Here is a 22,301-nt window from a genome sequence, read left to right on the forward strand (position 1 = left end):
TCAGTTTGATGACACAGTAATTTTATTTTGATTTTTATTTTAATAGATTTTTTTTATGTTAGCATAAAGCTAGTGGAACAAATGCTATCATGTTGTATAAAAACAATTTAAATAATGTATAATGAATTTTTGTAGTACAGTATAAGAATTGGGGGAGGAAATGTGCTTAATTTTCATGAAATTAATGTCAGACTTCACTTTCAGCCTAGAAAGTGTATAGCATGCAGCATACATTGGATATGTTTCTTGAGGGATATTTCAATCTGTTTTGCACAGACGAATCATTTCAATCTTTAAAAGCTCTTCATCTCAATATCTCCATCGAGATGCTCAGATATTCAGGCTATCATAGGCTTCTCAGATATGCAGGCTGTGTCCTTATCCAATCTCAGTCTTTGCTGTTTCTGTTCTCTCATTGTAGAGTGCTGCACATGCTCAGTCGGGCCTGTTTGGTGTTTTGTAGTATCAACAGGAAGCACTCCTTCCTCCGCCTCTTCCTCTCTCCTCCAGGAGCATGCCCTCTGAGCCTCCTCCCAGGTACATTCTGCACTCCTCAGTCTACCTTAAGAGATTACCTTGTCCTCACGAGTTGAGTTTTAATTTAATGTAGACGCTGTTGGATTTGATGGGTGGTGTTGTGACATGGTCAGCGTTATTTAAAGAGCTCTGGAGGATATCTGAGGTCATCCGAAGCTTTCATCTCCCAGAAGGCTGTACTACTCTGTGTTAACCAACACTGTAAAACATTTTTGTTAAAGGGGGGGTATCACACACCATTTTTCTGCCAATCTCATGTTAATCTTGAGTACCTATAGAGTAGTATAGCATCCTTCATATCTCCAAAAAGTCTTTAGTTTTATCATATTTATAAAAGATACATACGCTGTACCGAGTTTTTCCGAAAACAGCCGAGTGCCTGGAGGCGTGACGTGTGAGCAGAGATAGTGACGAGCACTTGCAGCTTTTGTGTAGAGATCGTCTGCAAGCTATCAATGGTCAGCTAAACATATAGTGAATGATGGTGTATAGTGAATGATGAATAACGAATTTATGAATTCACTACGTTTGTGTTGTTTACATTATATGCACTTAGGCGCCTATTGCCAACAAAACAGCAGTTTTACTCACCACCTGTGGTTCTGACTCATGACCGGGATCATTATTTCTGTGACCGCTCCATCTTTCAGTTTCAAACTATCTGTAAATCCAGCATAGAACTGTGCCTTGTTTATGAAACCATAAGTGCCAATCCCTAGGGCTCGAGCAGCCATGGAAAACCATGAGATATTCTCCATTCATTTTAACCAATAAAAAAGTGATTGAAACTATCAGTTTCTATGGTTTTTTTAATAACAAATATCAAGAGTACATCAATGTAATGCGAGAGCACAAATCTCTTAGCTCCACTTAACGCTGGGTTCTTTAGGAAGCAAGGTTATCTTTCCGTCACAACCAAAAACACACTTCTTTGGTTTTGTTTTCGTGAAGTCAATAAATATTAAAATGTCCAGTGGCCGTAGCTGTATCCCTTCTAGTCTTTACCCTGTGACCTGTGCAGTGCTGCCGATGACTTCCGTAAAGCCGAAGGCCCGTTGATGGGCGTGCTTTTGCTCTCTCGCTCTGGGCGATGTGTGCGCACGCGCCCTTCCGGGAGAAGTGCCTGTACAAGGAATTCCGCCACCGTTTACGTCACTTAGGCCCATACTTGAAAAAAAGACCCTGAACCCTGTAAGGATTTGGAAGAGAATTGTTGGCACAGAATACTCCATCATTCGTCCAACTCGTGTTTTGAAACTTTGGCCATGTTTAGCATGAGAATCCAACTCTTTAAAAGTGTAAACAAGTCAGAATACATGAAATAGCATTATACCCCCCCTTTAAATTTACTGCAAAAATAAAAAATAAACAATGATAATGTCACTGATATTGTGGCAGACATTTTGGTGACTATATTGTCCAATTCCTGTCAGTACATTTAAGATTGAAAACATATAAGATTAATATTAACCAGTATTAAAATGTGTTTGTTACTGCGAAATATAGTGAAAATAAGACAGCTAAAATGGATGGCTTCATCAATAGTCACATGATGACTTCATCAATACCCCCACAGACAGAGCACAGTGTCACCCACATAAAGACCATCAGGGTAATACATCACACTACTATAATGCAATTAACATGAATGAAATAATGTACAATGTCGCATTTAACACGCCAATGTGAATAAATAGCAAAAAAGTATAAAATAAAATCTCAACAAATGTGATGGTTTATGCAGGGACTTTTGGTAATACCCATATGCATACAAATTCAAAGGAGGTTCATACTTTTTACTTATTGAAAATGTAATTTTATTGTAAATGTGTATATTGCCTTGTAAAAAAAATGTTATAAATATACATTTAAGATTTGTTTACAATAAATGATTGTAATAAAATAAATATAACATAATACAAGAAATATATTTTATTGAAATATATTAAAAATAATTGTATTTTTAATAAATTAATAATAATAATAATACGTCTTCAATAAATTAATTTAATACATATATATTAGTCTTTAATACATAAAAGTCTTTACAGTAAAATTACATGTGGTGTTTTTTAATCATAGTTTTTTATGTGGTAAGGTAACAGTTAATCAATGAACATGTTTTTTCTATAGCATTTCTGCAGTCTTTTTCTGATAAATAACATTTTTAGTGTACAGACAGAGAATGAGTGCTAAATCTGAATGTGCTTTGCTGAAGAGAGCTATTCATGGCCATGGGAGCAGTGAGAATCAATGACATCTCACATACTGAATAGATGTATTGATAGACCTAGTGGACAGCAGGGAGAAAGACACATACACACACGTGCACACTTCATTGTTTCTGGGCACATGATTAGATGTTCAGAAAGTCCAAGCATGGGCTTGTCTTGCAGTGTTGTTTTTGTGTCTCAGCTCTCAGGACATGCTGACAGGACAGAGGCTGTGTCAATCCAAATCCCACCAGGACTCTGTCCTCTCTGCCCTTAATCAGCAGCGGAAGGACGGACTGCTCTGCGATGTCACCCTGGTCGCCGGGGAACAGAAGTTCCATGCTCACAAGGCAGTCCTGGCAGCCTGCAGCGATTACTTCCGGGTGAGATTGTATACTCTGGAGATTCTTTCTAATCCCAGAAACATGATTAAAGGGTTAGTTCACCCAAAAGAGTGAAAATTTCTGTCATTAATTACTCACCCCCTCACGTTGTTCCAAACCCGTAAGACCCTCGGTTGTCTTCGGAACACAAATTTTTATATTTTTGATGAAATTTTTATTTTAACAATGTCTACCTTTCTGGGCTTTGAAAGGTGCAATGACATTACTGCCTATGGGTGGTTCAAAAACCTCTCGGATTTCATCAAAAATATCTTAATTTGTGTTCTGAAGATGAACGAAGGTCTTACGGGTTTGGAACGACATAAGGGTGAGTTATTAATGACAGACATTTCATTTTTGGGTGAACTAATCCTTTAATAGTGAAAGTGTTTGCCACACAAGTTGCTTTAGGTTTCTATGCTCTGTAAAAAGCCATACTTATTCTGACATCTATTAAAGGAACAGTTCTCCCAAAAATCTTGTAGTTCCATATCAATATTTCCGCCACATAGGAAAGAAATCATGCTTTGGTAATTCATAATTATTACATAAAACATCATAATTCTAAGATAAAAAGTCAAAATTGTGGCATAATAGGACAATATGACAGAACCCTTAATTCGACTTTTTATCTCATAATTACGGTGACCGAGAGAGCTCAACGTGCTGCAAATGAAGAAAACACATGCAAATAGAAAAAACACCAGCAAATAAAGAAAACATCTTCATCAGTTTGACAACACATGCGCTGCAAAAGTCCACAACACTTACAAATAGTGAAACGCACTGCAAAAGTCCACAACACTTACAAATAGTGAAACGCGCTGCAAAAGTCCACAACACTTACGAATAGTGAAACGCGCTGCAAAAGTCCACAACACTTACAAATAGTGAAACGCGCTGCAAAAGTCCACAACACTTACAAATAGTGAAACGCGCTGCAAGTCCACAACACTTACAAATAGTGAAACGCACTGCAAAAGTCCACAACACTTACAAATAGTGAAACGCGCTGCAAAAGTCCACAACACTTACGAATAGTGAAACGCGCTGCAAGTCCACAACACTTACGAATAGTGAAACGCGCTGCAAGTCCACAACACTTACGAATAGTGAAACGCGCTGCAAAAGTCCACAACACTTACGAATAGTGAAACGCGCTGCAAGTCCACAACACTTACAAATAGTGAAACGCACTGCAAAAGTCCACAACACTTACAAATAGTGAAACGCGCTGCAAAAGTCCACAACACTTACGAATAGTGAAACACGCTGCAAAAGTCCACAACACTTACGAATAGTGAAACGCGCTGCAAAAGTCCACAACACTTACGAATAGTGAAACGCGCTGCAAAAGTCCATAACACTTACAAATAGTGAAACGCGCTGCAAAAGTCCACAACACTTACGAATAGTGAAACACGCTGCAAAAGTCCACAACACTTACGAATAGTGAAACGCGCTGCAAAAGTCCACAACACTTACGAATAGTGAAACGCGCTGCAAAAGTCCACAACACTTACGAATAGTGAAACGCGCTGCAAAAGTCCACAACACTTACGAATAGTGAAACGCGCTGCAAAAGTCCACAACACTTACAAATAGTGAAACGCGCTGCAAAAGTCCACAACACTTACAAATAGTGAAACGCGCTGCAAAAGTCCACAACACTTACAAATAGACAAACGCGCTGCAAAAGTCCACAACACTTACAAATAGACAAACGCGCTGAAAAAGTCCACAACACTTACAAATAGTGAAACGCGCTGCAAGTCCACAACACTTACGAATAGTGAAACGCGCTGCAAAAGTCCACAACACTTACAAATAGACAAACGCGCTGCAAAAGTCCACAACACTTACAAATAGACAAACGTGCTGAAAAAGTCCACAACACTTACAAATAGACAAACGTGCTGAAAAAGTCCACAACACTTACAAATAGTGAAACGCGCTGCAAAAGTCCACAACACTTACGAATAGTGAAACGCGCTGCAAAAGTCCACAACACTTACGAATAGTGAAACGCGCTGCAAAAGTCCACAACACTTACGAATAGTGAAACACGCTGCAAAAGTCCACAACACTTACGAATAGTGAAACGCGCTGCAAAAGTCCACAACACTTACGAATAGTGAAACGCGCTGCAAAAGTCCATAACACTTACAAATAGTGAAACGCGCTGCAAAAGTCAACAACACTTACAAATAGTGAAACGCGCTGCAAAAGTCCACAACACTTACGAATAGTGAAACACGCTGCAAAAGTTCACAACACTTACGAATAGTGAAACGCGCTGCAAAAGTCCACAACACTTACGAATAGTGAAACGCGCTGCAAAAGTCCACAACACTTACGAATAGTGAAACGCGCTGCAAAAGTCCACAACACTTACAAATAGTGAAACGCGCTGCAAAGTCCACAACACTTACAAATAGTGAAACGCGCTGCAAAAGTCCACAACACTTACAAATAGACAAACGCGCTGCAAAAGTCCACAACACTTACAAATAGACAAACGCGCTGAAAAAGTCCACAACACTTACAAATAGTGAAACGCGCTGCAAGTCCACAACACTTACGAATAGTGAAACGCGCTGCAAAAGTCCACAACACTTACAAATAGACAAACGCGCTGCAAAAGTCCACAACACTTACAAATAGACAAACGCGCTGCAAAAGTCCACAACACTTACAAATAGACAAACGTGCTGAAAAAGTCCACAACACTTACAAATAGTGAAACGCGCTGCAAAAGTCCACAACACTTACAAATAGACAAACGTGCTGAAAAAATCCACAACACTTACAAATAGTGAAACGCGCTGCAAAAGTCCACAACACTTACGAATAGTGAAACGCGCTGCAAAAGTCCACAACACTTACAAATAGACAAACGCGCTGCAAAAGTCCACAACACTTACAAATAGACAAACGCGCTGCAAAGGCCTGCTCATAATGCACATACGATCAGAATGTTAACAAACAAAAGTATAAACAAAAAAACTAACCTTTCAGATGCACACCACGAGTAAACTTTGAACAATCCCAGCCAGCGGTCCCAGACAGGTATGTCAGTATGTTCCCTATAACATTTTCGTTGTGGTCTGTGCCAGTCCCAGCGCCAGGACAAACGATTTGGGGGATATTATTTTGCGTTAAAAATATTATTAATATATTATTAATAATAAATAATATATATTTTTTAATAATGTACTTGATTTTATGTCCCAAATCCCAGTCAATTATTCACTGCAGAAAGTGAAAGTAAAAACTCAGCGATGAGAGCTCTACTTCAACATGTTCTGATAACACTATTTAACCTTAATTTATTTCTTAATATTTCTCTTGTGGCCCATACGTATTGAAAAAAATTAGAAAAGATGTAGGTGTTACAAGTTTTTTTTTTTAAAAATGAGGAATTAGCTAATCTTATTACAACGCGTCAGTTATGCGTGATGCGCTATAAATTATTGTGGGGCAAATTAAATTATTAATTTAATTCTAAAAGTAGCCTAATCATCATCATCATCCTCATCATCATTCAGATCATCGCAGAAGGGCTTGAGATCACTGCATGGGCCTGGTATGTGCTATTTGCAGCGCGTTTGTCTATTTGTAAGTGTTGTGGACTTTTGCTGCACGTTTCTCTATTTGTAAGTGTTGTGGACTTTTGCAACGCATGTGTTGTGTTGGAAATCTCAGAAGCATAGACCAGGAGACTTTGGGATCTCTTGAAGCAGAAGTTACTCTTTATTGAGAAACACGCTGTGCGTCGCTGTGGTCATCCAAAATCTAACTAAGGCAGTGACTTGGTAGTTCATATACATTCAAGGGGAGGGATACATAGAGTAGAGGTGTGGACAATCTAAACAAAGCATGCAAATGCAGTACAGGAATCAGCTCATACCCTACATTTCCCAGCCATGATCTAATCAGCATAACTGTGTCATTCAAATGCATAGGTGCTAATCCAATCAGTCTGGCAGTATCACCTATACCTTTACATTATCATAGAGACAAAGGCACTGCTGTATCTTGAGCTTGTCCTGCCAAATGGTCAGGATGTAGGATCCGCAGATCTTAGACAGATTCTTAAATTTGTAATTCCACAGTTCCCCTTTGAGAGTTCTAATAACTCTCACATAATACAAATTTAAACCTTCTTAAATCCCTTCTATAACATATGTTTGTTAACATAAGTTCCATCTTCCAGTCATGCAACTTGTAACAGTTACAGGCACATACATCGTATTCTGTGTCGTGTCCAACATTTACATAAGTGTTGTTCTTTAACTTGAGTATACTGTTGACACACATATACAACGCAGGGTGGTAACATGTTGTATAAACTACATGATGACACAGAAACCATGTAGCATAAGCGTGGAAGTCCTAAAAGTCCATGGCGCCTGAATAGCTGTGGAGTCTGTTCCCTGTAGAGTCCATTTCCATGTTTGTCCCAAGAAGATTCTTTGTCGTTGTGCAACTCCGAGTTGCTCTGATGACTCCGTCATCATAAAGGTTGTTCATGGATATCTGAGGTGATGCTTTACACCAGGTGCTGCTTATGAGACGTCATGGCATATACACATACCTGCACACAAGAAAACAAAGAGACAGCAGACCAGCAGTATTCATGCATAGACTTTAGTATGTTACACCTCTGATGATCCTATAGTTTTTCTGTCTAACTCTGATCATCATAAACTTCTAGTGATCGTATAGTGGTTTTGTTCTTCTTTTTCTTAACCTATTCTTAATCAATTTGACACCTATAGACCAGTAAGGTTGGGATAAACTGAGAGAGGGGGAAACCTATGAGGAAGTCTTCACCACAGGGTTAACCCCCGAGGCCTTATGCACTTCGGTTCTTCCCTGGGCTCCTCACTGGTCTGTGTGTCCTATTCTCTCCCTGTAGTTAATTTCCAAATTTAAGATGCTACATCTCCATCTTCCATTGAAACATCAGTCATAGCAGACATCATAACCCATTGAGGATGGACAAGTGAATGGAGTGTGCTGCAGCATAACATTTAAGGCTGTGAGTGTACTTAACCAGTGTCCCCCAAATAGTGGAAGTGACAGTCAACTTTCATTTGTTCATAATGAGTCTTTCAGCTTTCTAGTAGATTACTGGGGAAATTAAGCACTCACAGCCCAAATGGTTAGCATGTCAGCAAGCTGTTGCTCCAAGAGTTTGGAGAAGAGGGGAGGGGCAGTTTCAGTGTAGCAAGTAGACTGAGTAGGAGCTGAGTAAAGCTGTTCATTTCTTTTAATGTCTTTTTGTTTTTCCTACACTCTTTCATCCAATGTCCAGGTTTACCACAGTAATGACAACTGCCTTCTCTCTTAGGACGTTTACGTTTCTGTCGATTCTCTGTGTTGACCTTAAAGGATGCTGCTGCAATCTTTACTCTTGTCTTGACATCTGAGTCTCTTTCCCAAATAGCTAACCTATCCAAGCTGTTTTGCAGGGTTCCATTGGACCATGTGAGGTCTAAGAAAGGCAATGCATTTCTGTATTCTGATGAAAGCCCATCAAACCACATGCGGACCAGTGGTCCATTATCCTCTAACACCTTCTCTGGAGTGTCAGCTATTCCACTGTATGCTGCAGCTAACTGACAAAATCTTTCAGTGTACTCACTTACAGTTTCATCCTTCGTCTGTACACAACTAGTGATCTTTGACCAGTCTACCTTTGGTCCAACAAGGTTCTGTAACACTCTCAGAACTCCTTCTCTCAATTCACCTTTGCTGGAATGCTGAAACTCAGAACTATTTACAGCACTTTCAAAATCATTGAATTCTGACTCTTTCAGGATTTGTGACATTAGCTGTGTGACGTCAGCTAGGGACATATCATAGAGCTTCATTTTTCTGGACAACTCTGTTCTAAACTCAGAAAAGTTTCTATGCACTGATGGCAAATTCTCAGCAATTCTTTCTATGTCTTCAGGACCTATAGTGGTACTGACCGCTTGTAACTGCAGTATGGGGGTTACAGATGGAACTGTGTCAACCCCTTTTGCCCTACTCTGAGCCTTTTGTCTCGCTCCACACACTTCAACTGCATTTACATCTTTATCCATGAATCCAGTATTGCTATTGCCCTCTAGTCTACAGAAAGACTGTATCTCAGGATAGCTTTCATCTGACTGTTGGTCTTTTGAGTCACATTTGGTTGATGCCTTGTTAAGGCCCAACTTCTGAGTAAGACGAGACATTCGAGTGTGCAACTGTTTGTTCTGCTCTTCTAACTTAGCAATACGTTGGATTTGTTCTTGTGCAATGGATAGAGTAAATTCTCTGTGGCAGCAGACAATGCCCTTCATATTTTTCTTCCGAATACAAGCACCAAGTACCTTTTTGCATTCTTCAATGGACCAAACTTTTTCTGGATGAATCCCAAATTTCTTTGTCAAATCCAATCTGACTGACTCAGTCACTATTGAGTCCATGTGCTTTCCTAACAATGATTTGAACTCACTATCTGTCCATAAAGGGGTAGCTAGTCCACCTTTCTCAGTTGTTGGAATTTTTCTAGCATTCTTTCTCAACATTGTGTAATGTCTTTCTGGCACAACAATACACTTCAACACTTCCCTGACAGAGCAGAGGTTAATCTAGTTAATACACATCGTAATGTATTCAACCTTCTCTGGTGAGCAGAGTAGAACCAACTTGCTAAGACACTGTAACAGTTATAACCTTCCCTGAGTTAACAGAGGATGAACCTTCTTCTCTAGCAAAGTAGAGGGTGGCTATTCTGTTAACACACCACCTTCCCTGATAAAACAGAGGACAACACAAATTATTAGCACTTTACACTAATTCTTCCCTGCCTGAACAGAGGATACCTAATTATTAGCATGTGATGCTAAACTTCCCTGCCTAAACAGAGGATAAACTTCATCTCTAAAAGAACATTTTTAGAGGATAACTTAGTTAACCAAACCCTACAGCTGTCTGTTAACTCTTCTCTGACGGCGCAGAGGATAACACATTAGTACTGGTCTTTGGTTCTTTTGGATAGAGTATCACTCACCAACCCTTGGGTGAACAGGAAAATTCAGCCTGGATCTTCCTTTGGATCAGATCTTTGTTGTGCTTGAAGTTCCAATCTGATTTGAGGTGAGAAGCTCTATCCGGGTCACGGCACCAAAACTGTTGGAAATCTCAGAAGCATAGACCAGGAGACTTTGGGATCTCTTGAAGCAGAAGTTACTCTTTATTGAGAAACACGCTGTGCGTCGCTGTGGTCATCCAAAATCTAACTAAGGCAGTGACTTGGTAGTTCATATACATTCAAGGGGGAGGGATACATAGAGTAGAGGTGTGGACAATCTAAACAAAGCATGCAAATGCAGTACAGGAATCAGCTCATACCCTACATTTCCCAGCCATGATCTAATCAGCATAACTGTGTCATTCAAATGCATAGGTGCTAATCCAATCAGTCTGGCAGTATCACCTATACCTTTACATTATCATAGAGACAAAGGCACTGCTGTATCTTGAGCTTGTCCTGCCAAATGGTCAGGATGTAGGATCCGCAGATCTTAGACAGATTCTTAAATTTGTAATTCCACAGTTGTCAAACTGATGAAGATGTTTTCTTTATTTGCTGGTGTTTTTTCTGTTTGCATGTCTTTTCTTCATTTGCAGCACGTTGAGCTCTCTCGGCCACCGTACATAATTATTACTTAATATGTCATAACTTGGACTTAGTATCTCATAATTTTGGATTTTGTTATAATTACTTTTTATTTCCTAATTATGCTTTACCAAAGCATGATTTTTTTTATGTGGTGGATCAGAGCTTCCATACATATCCATTCTTTCTTGGAAATGAAGGGGAGATGTTAGGCACATTGTTCTTGCTGCTCATTTCTCATAGGAATGAGTGCTGCCAACCTCTAAAAACTTTTACTTTCAGCTGTGGTGTATCAAAATGTTTTATGTCAGGTTTGAAATCAGTGTGAGATTAAGAGAGAGGTACAGCATCGTTGTCTTTCTTTACACGAAAAGAGCAGCCTAAACGCACAGTCGAACATCTTCTTTTGTGTTCCACAGAAGTCATACAGGTTTGGAACAATGTGAGTAGTGAGTAAACAATGACAGGATTTTCTTTTTTAGCTGCACAATCATGATACAAATATGTACAGTTCACACAGGAGACAAGAGAGCAACAGACCGGAAATGAAAAGTCGTCAGCGGCCTGAAAACCGTATCAGTGAGATTTGATTTTGGTTTGTTCAGAAGATTACAAAGAAGAAATACATCCAGCCTTGCAACAGAGGGAAAGATTATGTGCACAGTCCAAAGAACAGAATTAAATAGGGCAGGTATATTTATCTCTATATGTCTCCTGAGAAGCTCTCCACCTCAGTTAGGCTGGAATGATAAGATATTATCCCTCTGTTTTTGATTTTAGCCCTAGGTTTCTGATGAGGACACCTTCTGCTGTTAGTAAGGCTAGTTGTTGTAGCTTATGTAAAACATGGACTGATCCAAAGCTTCAGTCAATATAGTTACTGTGTAAACAAATCAAAGCTGTTGGCTCTGTTTGACAGCTACCCTTTGACATAGTATGCCTGCAAGGTTTGTATTATTCCTGATTTCTATTAGGTGGAACGGTTGAATAGGTATAAATAGACAGGCGTGTACAAGAGTATGTGTCTTATGCTCTATCGTGAATATCAAAATGAGTTGTGTTTTGAAAATTAATCCCAATTGACCCATATTAATGGTCCTGCCTTGTATGTGCATGAATTATACCTCCAATTTTAGGGCTTGTTTAAGAGAGGTGTATTATTCATCATCTGAAACACAATTAGTGGGTGAAAATCCCAGTTAGTTAGTATTACATTGTCCCATTAGAACAAATACTATTAGTATGCACTGTCAGCTCTCATGGTTAACGGTGGATAAAAGGCTAGTTTTTAATACAATTAAGTTTTTTAGAAACATTGTCTATTCTTCTCAACCAGTTTTTTTTATATAACCAAATTGTTGGGTGTGATCAGGTACATTCTCATGTGACTAGGTCTGTGGATGATGGCCAGATGATGTTACCATGCCCAAAATCAAATGCTTTAAAGAGAACTGTTATTTATCGTGCCATCAATCATTGGAATAATTGTCCATTGAATATACGTAAAATGAATGGCAAAGACTCTTTTAGGTACCACTTGAGAATGCACTACTTAAATCTGTGAGTAAGGAAAGGACATATTTATTTTATGAATGTAATATTGTAATTATTTATTCAGACTAATTTATGATGATGTGTATTGATGTATATAATGTTATAGTGCTATATTGTTTTCATATTAACATTGTTATGTGATTTTTTTTTTTTTTTTTTTTTGTGGACCCCAGGAAGATTAGCTCGTTCACTTTGGTCACAGCTAATGGGGATCCTTTTTACAATAAACAATAAACAATAAATCCCTTAGAGGGAAGGAGGGATGCAAGCCATATTTATACACATGAATACAGTATCATAGAAAGGTGGGCTGTTTTGACTTTGTCCAGTAAGCAATGACCTAATAACCATCCAGAACTTCCTAGCAACTCCATAGAATTTCAGGAAAACCTCTAAGAACCTTAGCATCCACTTAGAAACACTCTGGGAACCACCCAGAAAAACTTAGAATTGTGGCAGTGAGGTTTGTAACAAACACCAGTCACATTTTTTTTTGTAAATGTCAAACTCACACCAGTTTACCCAGTGGCACCTGTCTAGTTTTATTTTTAGGCCTGATATTAAAGGATATTGCAGCCTTTCGAGCTTTAACACCTCAGTGGCACTAATGAATAAATGCGAAAGGTGTAATCTGCGCCTGTGGCACTGGCATTAAAGACAAACACTGTAATAATGTCATTACACATTTGACCAGAGAAGATTGTATAGCAGAGTTCTCTGAGTAAACACAAATTATATATACTTATATACTGTAAATATAAATGTGTAGCAAATGTGTATCTTTAATGAGTAATAACATCAGCAACAATCAAGAGTAATGGTATGTATACAAGCTCGCTTCATTTACTGAATATAATGATTAGCCTGACTGATTCAAACTGTTAATTCATCTTTTTGATTCATTAAAAAAAATCAACAGTGCATAAAAGCTCATAAAAATAATTTGTTCGGGAATCAGACTACACTGTTTGCATTGTATGTTTTTTATTTATTAAAAAGAGCTGACTCATATGAGTCATTTGTTCGTGAATCAGACTACACTGGTAGTGTTGTAACTATATTGTTTTTCTCTGCAGTCTCTGAAGGCAACTCAATAGAAAGACAATTATTCTCTTGACAATGCCATTAATTTCGTGGTACACAAGTCTTTTTATTCTATTGCATTCAAAACAGACATAAAACTCGCAGTCACAACTCATGTGAAATATGATTTTTTGCATGGTGCTGAAGATTCAGCAGCTACTGTTTAGATTCACTGTGCAGCAATGCCAGAAACACTGAAGTGAGGCATTTGAATGATTCTGTATTTTCATATGGCTCATAAAGCATGCATTGTAAACTAATTAGCTCACAAAGCTGCTGTCTGACCAGCCTGCATTGCTTTTCCAAGGTCAGAAGTCATCCAGCCAGACTTGTGACACAGGACTAGTCATCCTTATTACCCACAATTCCTTTTCAAAAAACCCTTAAGTCTTGCTTATGGGCAGTGGTGTCCCAGTAAGGAGCTCTCTGAGTAGCTGTCAACAAACCAACAATCCTCAGCGCTAATGAGTCCTTTTGAAAGTCTGAATGTGAGCCGAGGTCAGTCATTAAAAACATGCCGCTCTTAAAATAGAAAAGAGAAAAACAAGGTAGACTTTACCAGGCACGTTAAATGTGACGTACTTCTGGGGGAACAGTTCCTGAAGGTGAAGTGACAAAGATAAAAGATAAACATTTACCATCTATTTTCAGCACACCGAGGCTTCAGATGGAGCCAAGACCTGCAATAAATGTCTATTGATTCTTACAAAAGACTATGCACTGATACTAATTTCAGTCCAGAATATAGATGGATGGATAGATTAGATTATAGATAGATAAATAGATAGATTTCTCCTTTATTTCACACTGGAAGTTCAGTTAGAAGCAGTTAGGTTTGATCAGTGGAGTTTGGTTGGTGTAATGATGATCCAATGTCCTTTGACTTCCTCTTCTCCATGGGCTTTGATCAATGACCATCCCACACTTGCTCTGTGACAGCAATCAATGCTTTTGATTAGTGTATTCCTGCCAGAGAACACAGTGGGACAGCACTGGCCTCTTGGTCTCTTTATTCTGTGAATGTGCGTGTGTGTGAGAAAGTACAGTATGCACTGATTGATGGTCATGGACTCATTCTCAGTATGTAACTCTTTAGACTTGAATGAACAGTTTATTGACATTTTGCTTTAACAGCTATTTACAGGGTGCTATATTACTCTGGTTTAGTGGTGCATCCTACTTATGAGTTTGTGTGTATGTATCTTCAGGCCATGTTCAGTCTGTGTATGGTTGAGAGCGAGGCAGATGAGGTAACTCTCCAGGGTGTGACGAGCGTCGGACTGAAGCACGCACTGGACTTCGCCTACACAGGCCAGGTAAATTCAGCACAGCCCACACAGCTACATAGAGCCCAGAACATGCAAAACAAACAAAATTGACTTTGCTTCAAGCAAAGACAGGTCTCTAGATTCTGGAAAGACCCTATTATGAATCATATGTAGCAGATAAGTTAAATACTTGTGAATAATCATATTTATTCTGGAGCTTCACAAATGGGCTTACACACTTGAAATTCTAAATCTGGTTAAAATATAATCCTAGTTTATCTTATCCCCTTTTCAATGCTGTTCTCGTTGTGTTCCATCTTCTGTTTTGTATTTCCACACTATGAAGGTAATATCTTACGGATTTATGAATGAGCCTTTTGTTTTAAAATCTTCCCAGTCTACTAACATTTATTATGTCACCTAGGGCTGCAACAACGAATCGATAAAATCGATAAAATTCGATTATTAAAAGAGTTGGCAATGAATTTCATTATCGATTCGTTGTGTCGCGCGACTATTACGCCTCTCAATAAGACGCGGAGATGTTTGAGTATAAAAAAGCGCGGTTGAGCGCGAAGCAGAGCGGAGCAAAAATAAATAAATAAATAGCAGAGCGGATGTAGAGGAAAGACCATCGGAGAGTAAGCAAGTTTGTGAATATTTTATCCATCTGTCATACAGTGTTATTGTGGCTGCGTTCAGTGCTCGTGACACGCAAGACGCGTCGCTATGGAAACATTAAAGGCAAACGTTCTAAAATAACGGTCGCCTTAAAAAAACTATAAAATATTTTAAACTCACGCTCGAAAGGGTTAATATTAATCAAACAACAAAAGACAGAGACAATCACTCACTGCTCTTTAGCTTTAATAAGGATTTATTATATATTAATTATATTTAATCAATAAGGAATGTTGTATGCAAGTTGTTATAAAGAATGCATATATCATTCATTGAAAAGAAGACATTGTGTTCTTCTTTAGGAGGAGTGGTTTTATTGGATTATAAGATAATATTTTTTTTTATGTCACAGCAGTTAAATCTGTGTCTGTATTGCATGTTCAAATTTTAATATTATTCATATTAATAGGTTAATACAGTAGTTGTTTTCTCCAGGAGTATATAATGGGTTTGGAAAGTTTAGAGAAATTCATAATGCATTACAATTTAACTAAACCTGTTGGATTTAGTCAACTAAAATCTTGTGATATTTAGTCAACTACTAAAACAATTCAAATGACTAAAACATGATTAAAGATGAATGGCATTTTAGTCAAAAGACTATGACTAAAACTAAATAAAAATTTGCTGTCAAAATTAACACTGATCTGTTGTCATGTATTTATTCAGTGCTTTGTCCTATATCGGTTATTGTTGACAAATGTATTTGGGAGTGAGTGAGTGAGTGAGTGAGTGTAGTGTAGAGAAGAAGTTCTACCGTTCAAACAAATCCTGTTAAGTTTTCTGATTTGTATTTTTCTTTATTTAAAAAAAAAAAAAAAGATGTATTGTTCTGACAGCTCAGGTCCCTTTAAACAAAAATATACATCTTTTTGTGCACTTTATTTTAAAAAAACCTATATATTTGGCAGATGTAAAGCATACATGTATATGTTTTTTGTGTTAGTTCATTTGTTTTTTGTTTTTTATTACTTTAACAGCTCGGATGTTAAAAAAGCAACCTGTTTTTGCACATTCTGAGGATTTTTTGCACTGTGAATTTGCACTGTCAGTTCTGTTTTTGAATAAAAAGTTGGAAATTAATGGGTTTTTCCCGATTCATCGATTAATTGTAAAAATAATCGACAGATTAATCGATTATTGAAATAATCGTTAGTTGCAGCTCTAATGTCACCGCTTCAAACATTACAATGCTCGTGATAACTTTCGAGAGCTCTACAATAATTAAATCCTCTTCACCAGCTAATTACCACAAAAATGGAAGTTCAAACACAAAACTCTAAAGATGGCTGTGCGTTTGCTTCTTTGGCGCATAAGTTCTATATATTTGTAAACCCTGAGTTTATGTTCTCAGTTGCATATTCATGATATCAGTAACAGTGAAACTGATTGGAACAAGCTTGTGATCTCCAATTGTGAAAATGTCACCATGTAGGCCCACTCTGGCTGTTTTAAGTAACCTCAAACACACAAAAGCCAAAACAAATAAAACAATGTCTAGTTTACTCAAGTTAATATGTTATTGTATTGTATTGTAGATATTGTAAGGGATCCAGATGGTCCAATATTATATACATTACCGTTTAAAAGTTTTGGGTCTGTGAGATTTAATTTAAGAATTGAATACTATTATACAGCAAGGATGCATTAAATCAATTAAAAGTGACAGTAAAGACATTTATAATGTTAGAAAATATTTCTATTTCTAATGCTGTTCTATTGGACTTTATATTCATCAAAGAATTCTGAAAAAAATATTCCTCAAAAATATAAGGCAGCACCTTTTTCAACATTGATAATAATAATAAATGCTTTTTGAGCACCAAATAATTGTATTAGAATGATTTCTGAAGGATCATGTGATACTGAAGCTGGAGTAATCACTGGAATCACTGGAATAAATTACATTTTAAATTTTATTAAAATAGAACATTTTAATATAAAATAAAAATAAGAAAAGTAATTTTAAATTGTAATAATATTTCACAATATTAATGTTTTTATGGTATTTTTGACCAAATAAATGCAGCCTTGGTGAGCATAAGAGATTTCAGTAACACTTTACAATAAGGTTCATTGGTGAAACATTAGTTAATGGATTAACTCAGTAAATCTCAACCTTTTTTGAGTAATTGACCCCCCGTCATATTTGGAACCATCCTCAAGGACCCCAGAATAAAAGTGGCTCATTGGTATCATTAATGTCTTTGTGACGACTAAATGCAATCAAGTATAATTTACTACTAAGTTAGTTGACTTGTCCTATATTTAGTCATATTGTCAGTTATATTATACATATATTATCTTCTTCTTTTATAGGAACATGTCAAATGTCAAAATATACAAAAATTCATATTCAGATATTTTATAAGGACCCCCTGGCATTATGTCAAGGACCACTAGGGGTCCATGGACCCCTGGTTGAGAAACACTGGATTAGTTAATGAAAATACAGTTCATTGTTTGTTCATGTTAGTTCACAGTGCATTAACTAATGTTAACAAGATTTTAATAATGTATTAGTAAATGTTGACATTAACAAAGATTAATAAATGCTATGTAAGTGTAGTTCATTATTAGTTCATGTTAACTAATGTAGTTAACTAATGTTAACTAATGAAACCTTATTGTAAAGTGTTACTGAGATTTCTTACAAAACCATTAAAAAATCTTACCACGCAGTAGTGTAAATGAATGGGTGAAATTGTAATGCTCACTATCCTTACAGTTAAAAGAGCCAGTTGTTTGTGTATGTACTTTAACTGGACCAGCCTGAAAAATATAAAGATTTTTGCATAATTTGAGCTAACCATCTGTGACACAGTAAATGTAACATTTTTTGTCTTATTTTTGATTTACTCTTCAACTTCTTTTTAAAATGTGCGTCCTTATTGCATTTTTATTCCAATTAAACAGCTTTTGTCTTGTCACATAATACACATTAATAATGACTATTTTAATGGCTTTGCAATCAAAGCATCATAAATATGTAAATATGTTTAATATAATAGCTTTTATAGAGCAGGTTTATGCAACACTCAGTTTTATACAAGTTTTAACACAGGGTCCCTGCTCCATGTCCTTCTTCATCAAGGGGTCCATGGCCTAAAGACCCCTGATTTGGAATGGGTGGAAACATGGAATGAGGAAAGCAATGTTGTGGTTTCTTACAATAGTCTTACTCAGGTCCTTTGTCTGTAGATCATGCTGGAGCCAGGAGTGATACAAGACGTCCTGTCTGCTGGAAGCCACCTTCAGCTGCTGGAATTGCTCAGCCTCTGTTCCCACTATCTCATTCAGGTGTGTTTACGGGTTATTTCTGCCTTGAAAACATGCATAGCTTTGGTAAAGCTTATTTTGTGTTTTCAGCAAGTACTACATATAAAGTTACTGTATCATCAGTAATAATTTTGTAAAAGTTCTACTCATTTCATGCTTCTTACATGCTCATTTTTTATAGTATTTCTCAAAAAATTCTGTCATAAGTGATTCACCCTTCATTGATTTGAGTTTCTTTCTTCCACAGTTGTATATGCTCTTTTCAGGTTGATTCCAATGAACACATACTACTAGAGCTTCCAAGAAAAAAAAACACAAATAACCATAAAATGATCTTAATAGTAGACTATATGATGCTGTTATATTCCAAGATTCCTGAAGCCTTTGTGTGAAAAACCTAGTCATCATTACCTAATAATTTTGCCCTTTTTCTGCAGAATTCCATAGATTTACCCCTAATTTAGCCCAGAAAATGTTAAAAAGATTCCACCTGAACCTGTTCATAGCTCATCACTTGTTATTCATTTTAACCAGTAGATGGCAGTCTGTCTCTGTGTGAAGCGTCTTTCTTCATCCTGCATATGTGGACCAGATTTATGTCTCCGTTGTTCCTTTTTTTCACTTTAGGTTTTCCAGTCTATATTTTTGGATGTTGTGGACTTTCATGAGATAAAGGTCCCAATAATCATTTATCATAACTTTATTATTTACTGTATTACAGTATTAAATGACTGTATGTATGCAGTCATGGGGGTATTTATTATTGTATGCGTTTGTGTGCTTGTAGGTTTCAAGGCATGTAAGATTTAATTTTAGATTTTAATGCTCAACTAGTTTTCATACATGAATAAAACACCCCCTTAGACTGTGAATCTGTCTGTATTTATATCTGTGCCTGTAGGAGCTGAACAGTTTTAACTACCTGGACCTATACAGGCTGGCAGACCTCTTCCACTTGCCGGCCCTGGAGGAAGCAGTGGTGGGCTTTCTGGTGGATCACCTCTCTGAGCTGCAGAAGAACAGACAAGAGGAAGTGTTGCTCCTACCTTATCGGCTCCTCAGGGAAGTGCTAAAAAGCGACCGGCTCACCTCTCTCAGTGAGGAGGAGATATGGCAGGTGTGTGGGCCGCAAATTCACAGACTTTAACTCTTCAAAACACCTCTGAACTGCTAAGGTAGCTTTAATGCAAAATATCAGCATGGGGTTTAAAATTCGGAAAACTTTACAACAAAGAACAGTTACGAAATATGTAAGCGTCTATATCATTTATAGTACATAAATGTGAACCTCTATGTTCAGATGTTTGCTCTTGAGTCACATCTCGAGTCATGTTGGACAATGTGATCATCAGGTTTTACACAAGCTTGTGGTGCTCGTGCAGCTCAAGTGCTGCTGTCATTAAAGCACCGCTTTGTAATTAAAGGATTAGTCCACTTTTAAATATACTTTTCCTGATAAATTTACTCACCCCCATGTCATCCAAGATGTTCATGTCTTTCTTTCGTCAGTCGAAAAGAAATGAAGGTTTTTGAGGAAAACATTCCAGGATTTTTCTCCTTACAGTGGATTTCAATGGCTACCAACGAACGCGTTTTTTTCCGTAACTTGAATAGGGAAGGCGTAGGACATTCAGCGTAAGCGTTATGAAGAATGCGGAAGCGGAAAGTACATTCAAGGCGATATTTTGTTTATAAAGCATAAACGGTTGTATTTTTTTCTAAAATGACCGATCAATTCGCTAGATAAGACCCTTATTACTCATCTGATATCGTTTAAAGCCCTTGAAGCTGCACTGAAACTGTAATTTTGACCTTCAATCTGTTGGTAGCCATTGAAATCCACTGTAAGGAGAAAAATCCTGGAATGTTTTCCTCAAAAACCTTCATTTCTTTTCGACTGACGAAAGAAAGACATGAACATCTTGGATGACATGGGGGTGAGTAAATTTATCAGGAAAAGTGTATTTAAAAGTGGACTAATCCTTTAATGTAAATTTCTTAGTTCAGCTTTACATATTCAAATAATTATGCATATAATGTAATTTGGTAGTGAAAAATATTGTATATTGAATATTTCAGACTTTTGGACCCCATGACAATCTCTATAACAGCTGCCAAACACAAAAAGCCTTGTTAAGTAAATCTGAATGCTTAAGGTCATATTCACACAAACTCTGTCTGTTTAATTTACGGTGCAAGAGTGAGAAAAGAAGGTGTACGGACAACGTGAGCATGTGTGTGTATATGTACACACGGGCGGAGGCTGTAGTCAGGGGGCTGTGGTGTGACTATTCATTTGCACCAATCAGGCGCCCCCCACCACCCCGCCCCCCAACCAGCCTCTCTCTGATTAGGCCCACCGCGGCTCCATCAGCGCCTCAATCCCCCAGCTGTCACTCCGGCCGCCCTACTGATTGAAAACAATCAGGCCTCTGATGGCACAATTACCCTGACCCTTTAACCAGTCGCTGCTGCCATAATCAGGCCCTGATTAGGCTGCTTTGGGCCTCCTTCACTTTGCAGAGAAGGTTAATTTGGGCATCAGACGGAAGCGTGATGGGCACAGGGGCTGGTGCTGCCGTCCGCCAGTCCGAACGTGCGCCCGCCAATACTACCCTCGATATAGTTTGGCTGTCAATCATCGTCATGCAGAGTTCTCTGAGTCTCATGCTCTGGAAATCACATTTTCTTCCTCTTTGTTTTTTTTTTTTTTTGTTCTTTTTTCTTCTCTCGCACTCACTCTCTGTCTGTCTTTCTCCGTGCGGGAGTGGGTGGGGGAGTTCATTTATTTTCTGCCCCGAGGAAGTTCTCTGATCCAGTGTGACCTTCACAGTCAACAGACGCTGCCTCGCTCACACCTCACTCTTTCTCTCTCTCTCTCTCTCCCTCCCTCTCCCTCCCTCTCCCATTTTCCACTCTCACTCATTCTCTTTCTTCTTCTCTTCTGCTGGCTGTGAAAAGGAGGAGGGTTTGGAAAAAAAACAACAACTAAAATTCAGAGAAAGGAAGAAGGCGAAACAGAACCTCAGTAGAGCGTTACATGATTAATGACGCCAAACATTAATAGAGGGTTTTGCTGAAGTCTCTGTACACTTAAAGCTTAAATATGTAATTATTTAGGAATGCACACTATATAGGTACCATAAAGGTTATTGGCCAGTATTACAGACCTTTTAATTTATCGGAATTGGTCCATTTTGGATGTATATTGGCTGATAGATCTTTAAATGCTCAATTGTCATGTAATGCTCACTTGAAGTTAATCAATTTTTAAAAACTGAATAATCCGTAATACATAATAATACATGAATATGTATTTTTCATACTGCACATTATAATGTTGTGATTTTTAAATTCACTTGCCTTTAATCAGGTTTTTTTCTAGTGTTTTTTTAGACAATATAATATGATATTTTATCAGTAATTTATTGCTTATTAGCCATAACATACTGTTACATATAAAATAGACATTTTAATTTGAGTAAAAAAAAAGTACTCTTTTTTTTTTTTTATAAATCATTTGAAAAATTGCTTAAATCAACTGGACCATTTAGACTATTTTATTTTATTTCTACTGAGTTTTATTTATTTATATATATTTTTTTAGACAATATAGTATACAATTTTATATACAGACCATTTA

The 22,301-nt window shown here is 37.5% G+C and overlaps 1 protein-coding gene across 11 annotated transcripts in view; it reads left to right on the top strand.

Moving 5' to 3' along the window:
* klhl32 (kelch-like family member 32) overlaps nucleotides 1-22,301 on the top strand; it is a 41,332-nt gene that overhangs the window by 13,306 nt on the left and 5,725 nt on the right. For 10 of the 11 annotated variants that reach the window (XR_007178928.1, XR_007178927.1, XR_007178926.1 and 7 more), the window contains exons 3-7: nucleotides 422-537; nucleotides 2,953-3,133; nucleotides 14,639-14,746; nucleotides 18,581-18,679; nucleotides 19,560-19,775. Coding sequence is in view for 8 of the 11 variants with exons in the window: in XM_048151870.1 (XP_048007827.1) it covers nucleotides 515-537; nucleotides 2,953-3,133; nucleotides 14,639-14,746; nucleotides 18,581-18,679; nucleotides 19,560-19,775 (627 nt within the window). In the remaining 3 variants the exon portion in view is untranslated. Of the gene's footprint in view, nucleotides 1-421; nucleotides 538-2,952; nucleotides 3,134-14,638; nucleotides 14,747-18,580; nucleotides 18,680-19,559; nucleotides 19,776-22,301 lie in introns of those variants that run through there. The other variant, XM_048151871.1, reaches the window with a different exon arrangement.

The sequence above is a fragment of the Megalobrama amblycephala genome, linkage group LG13 (genome assembly GCF_018812025.1).
Source record: "Megalobrama amblycephala isolate DHTTF-2021 linkage group LG13, ASM1881202v1, whole genome shotgun sequence".
Classification (NCBI taxonomy): Eukaryota; Metazoa; Chordata; class Actinopteri; order Cypriniformes; family Xenocyprididae; genus Megalobrama; species Megalobrama amblycephala.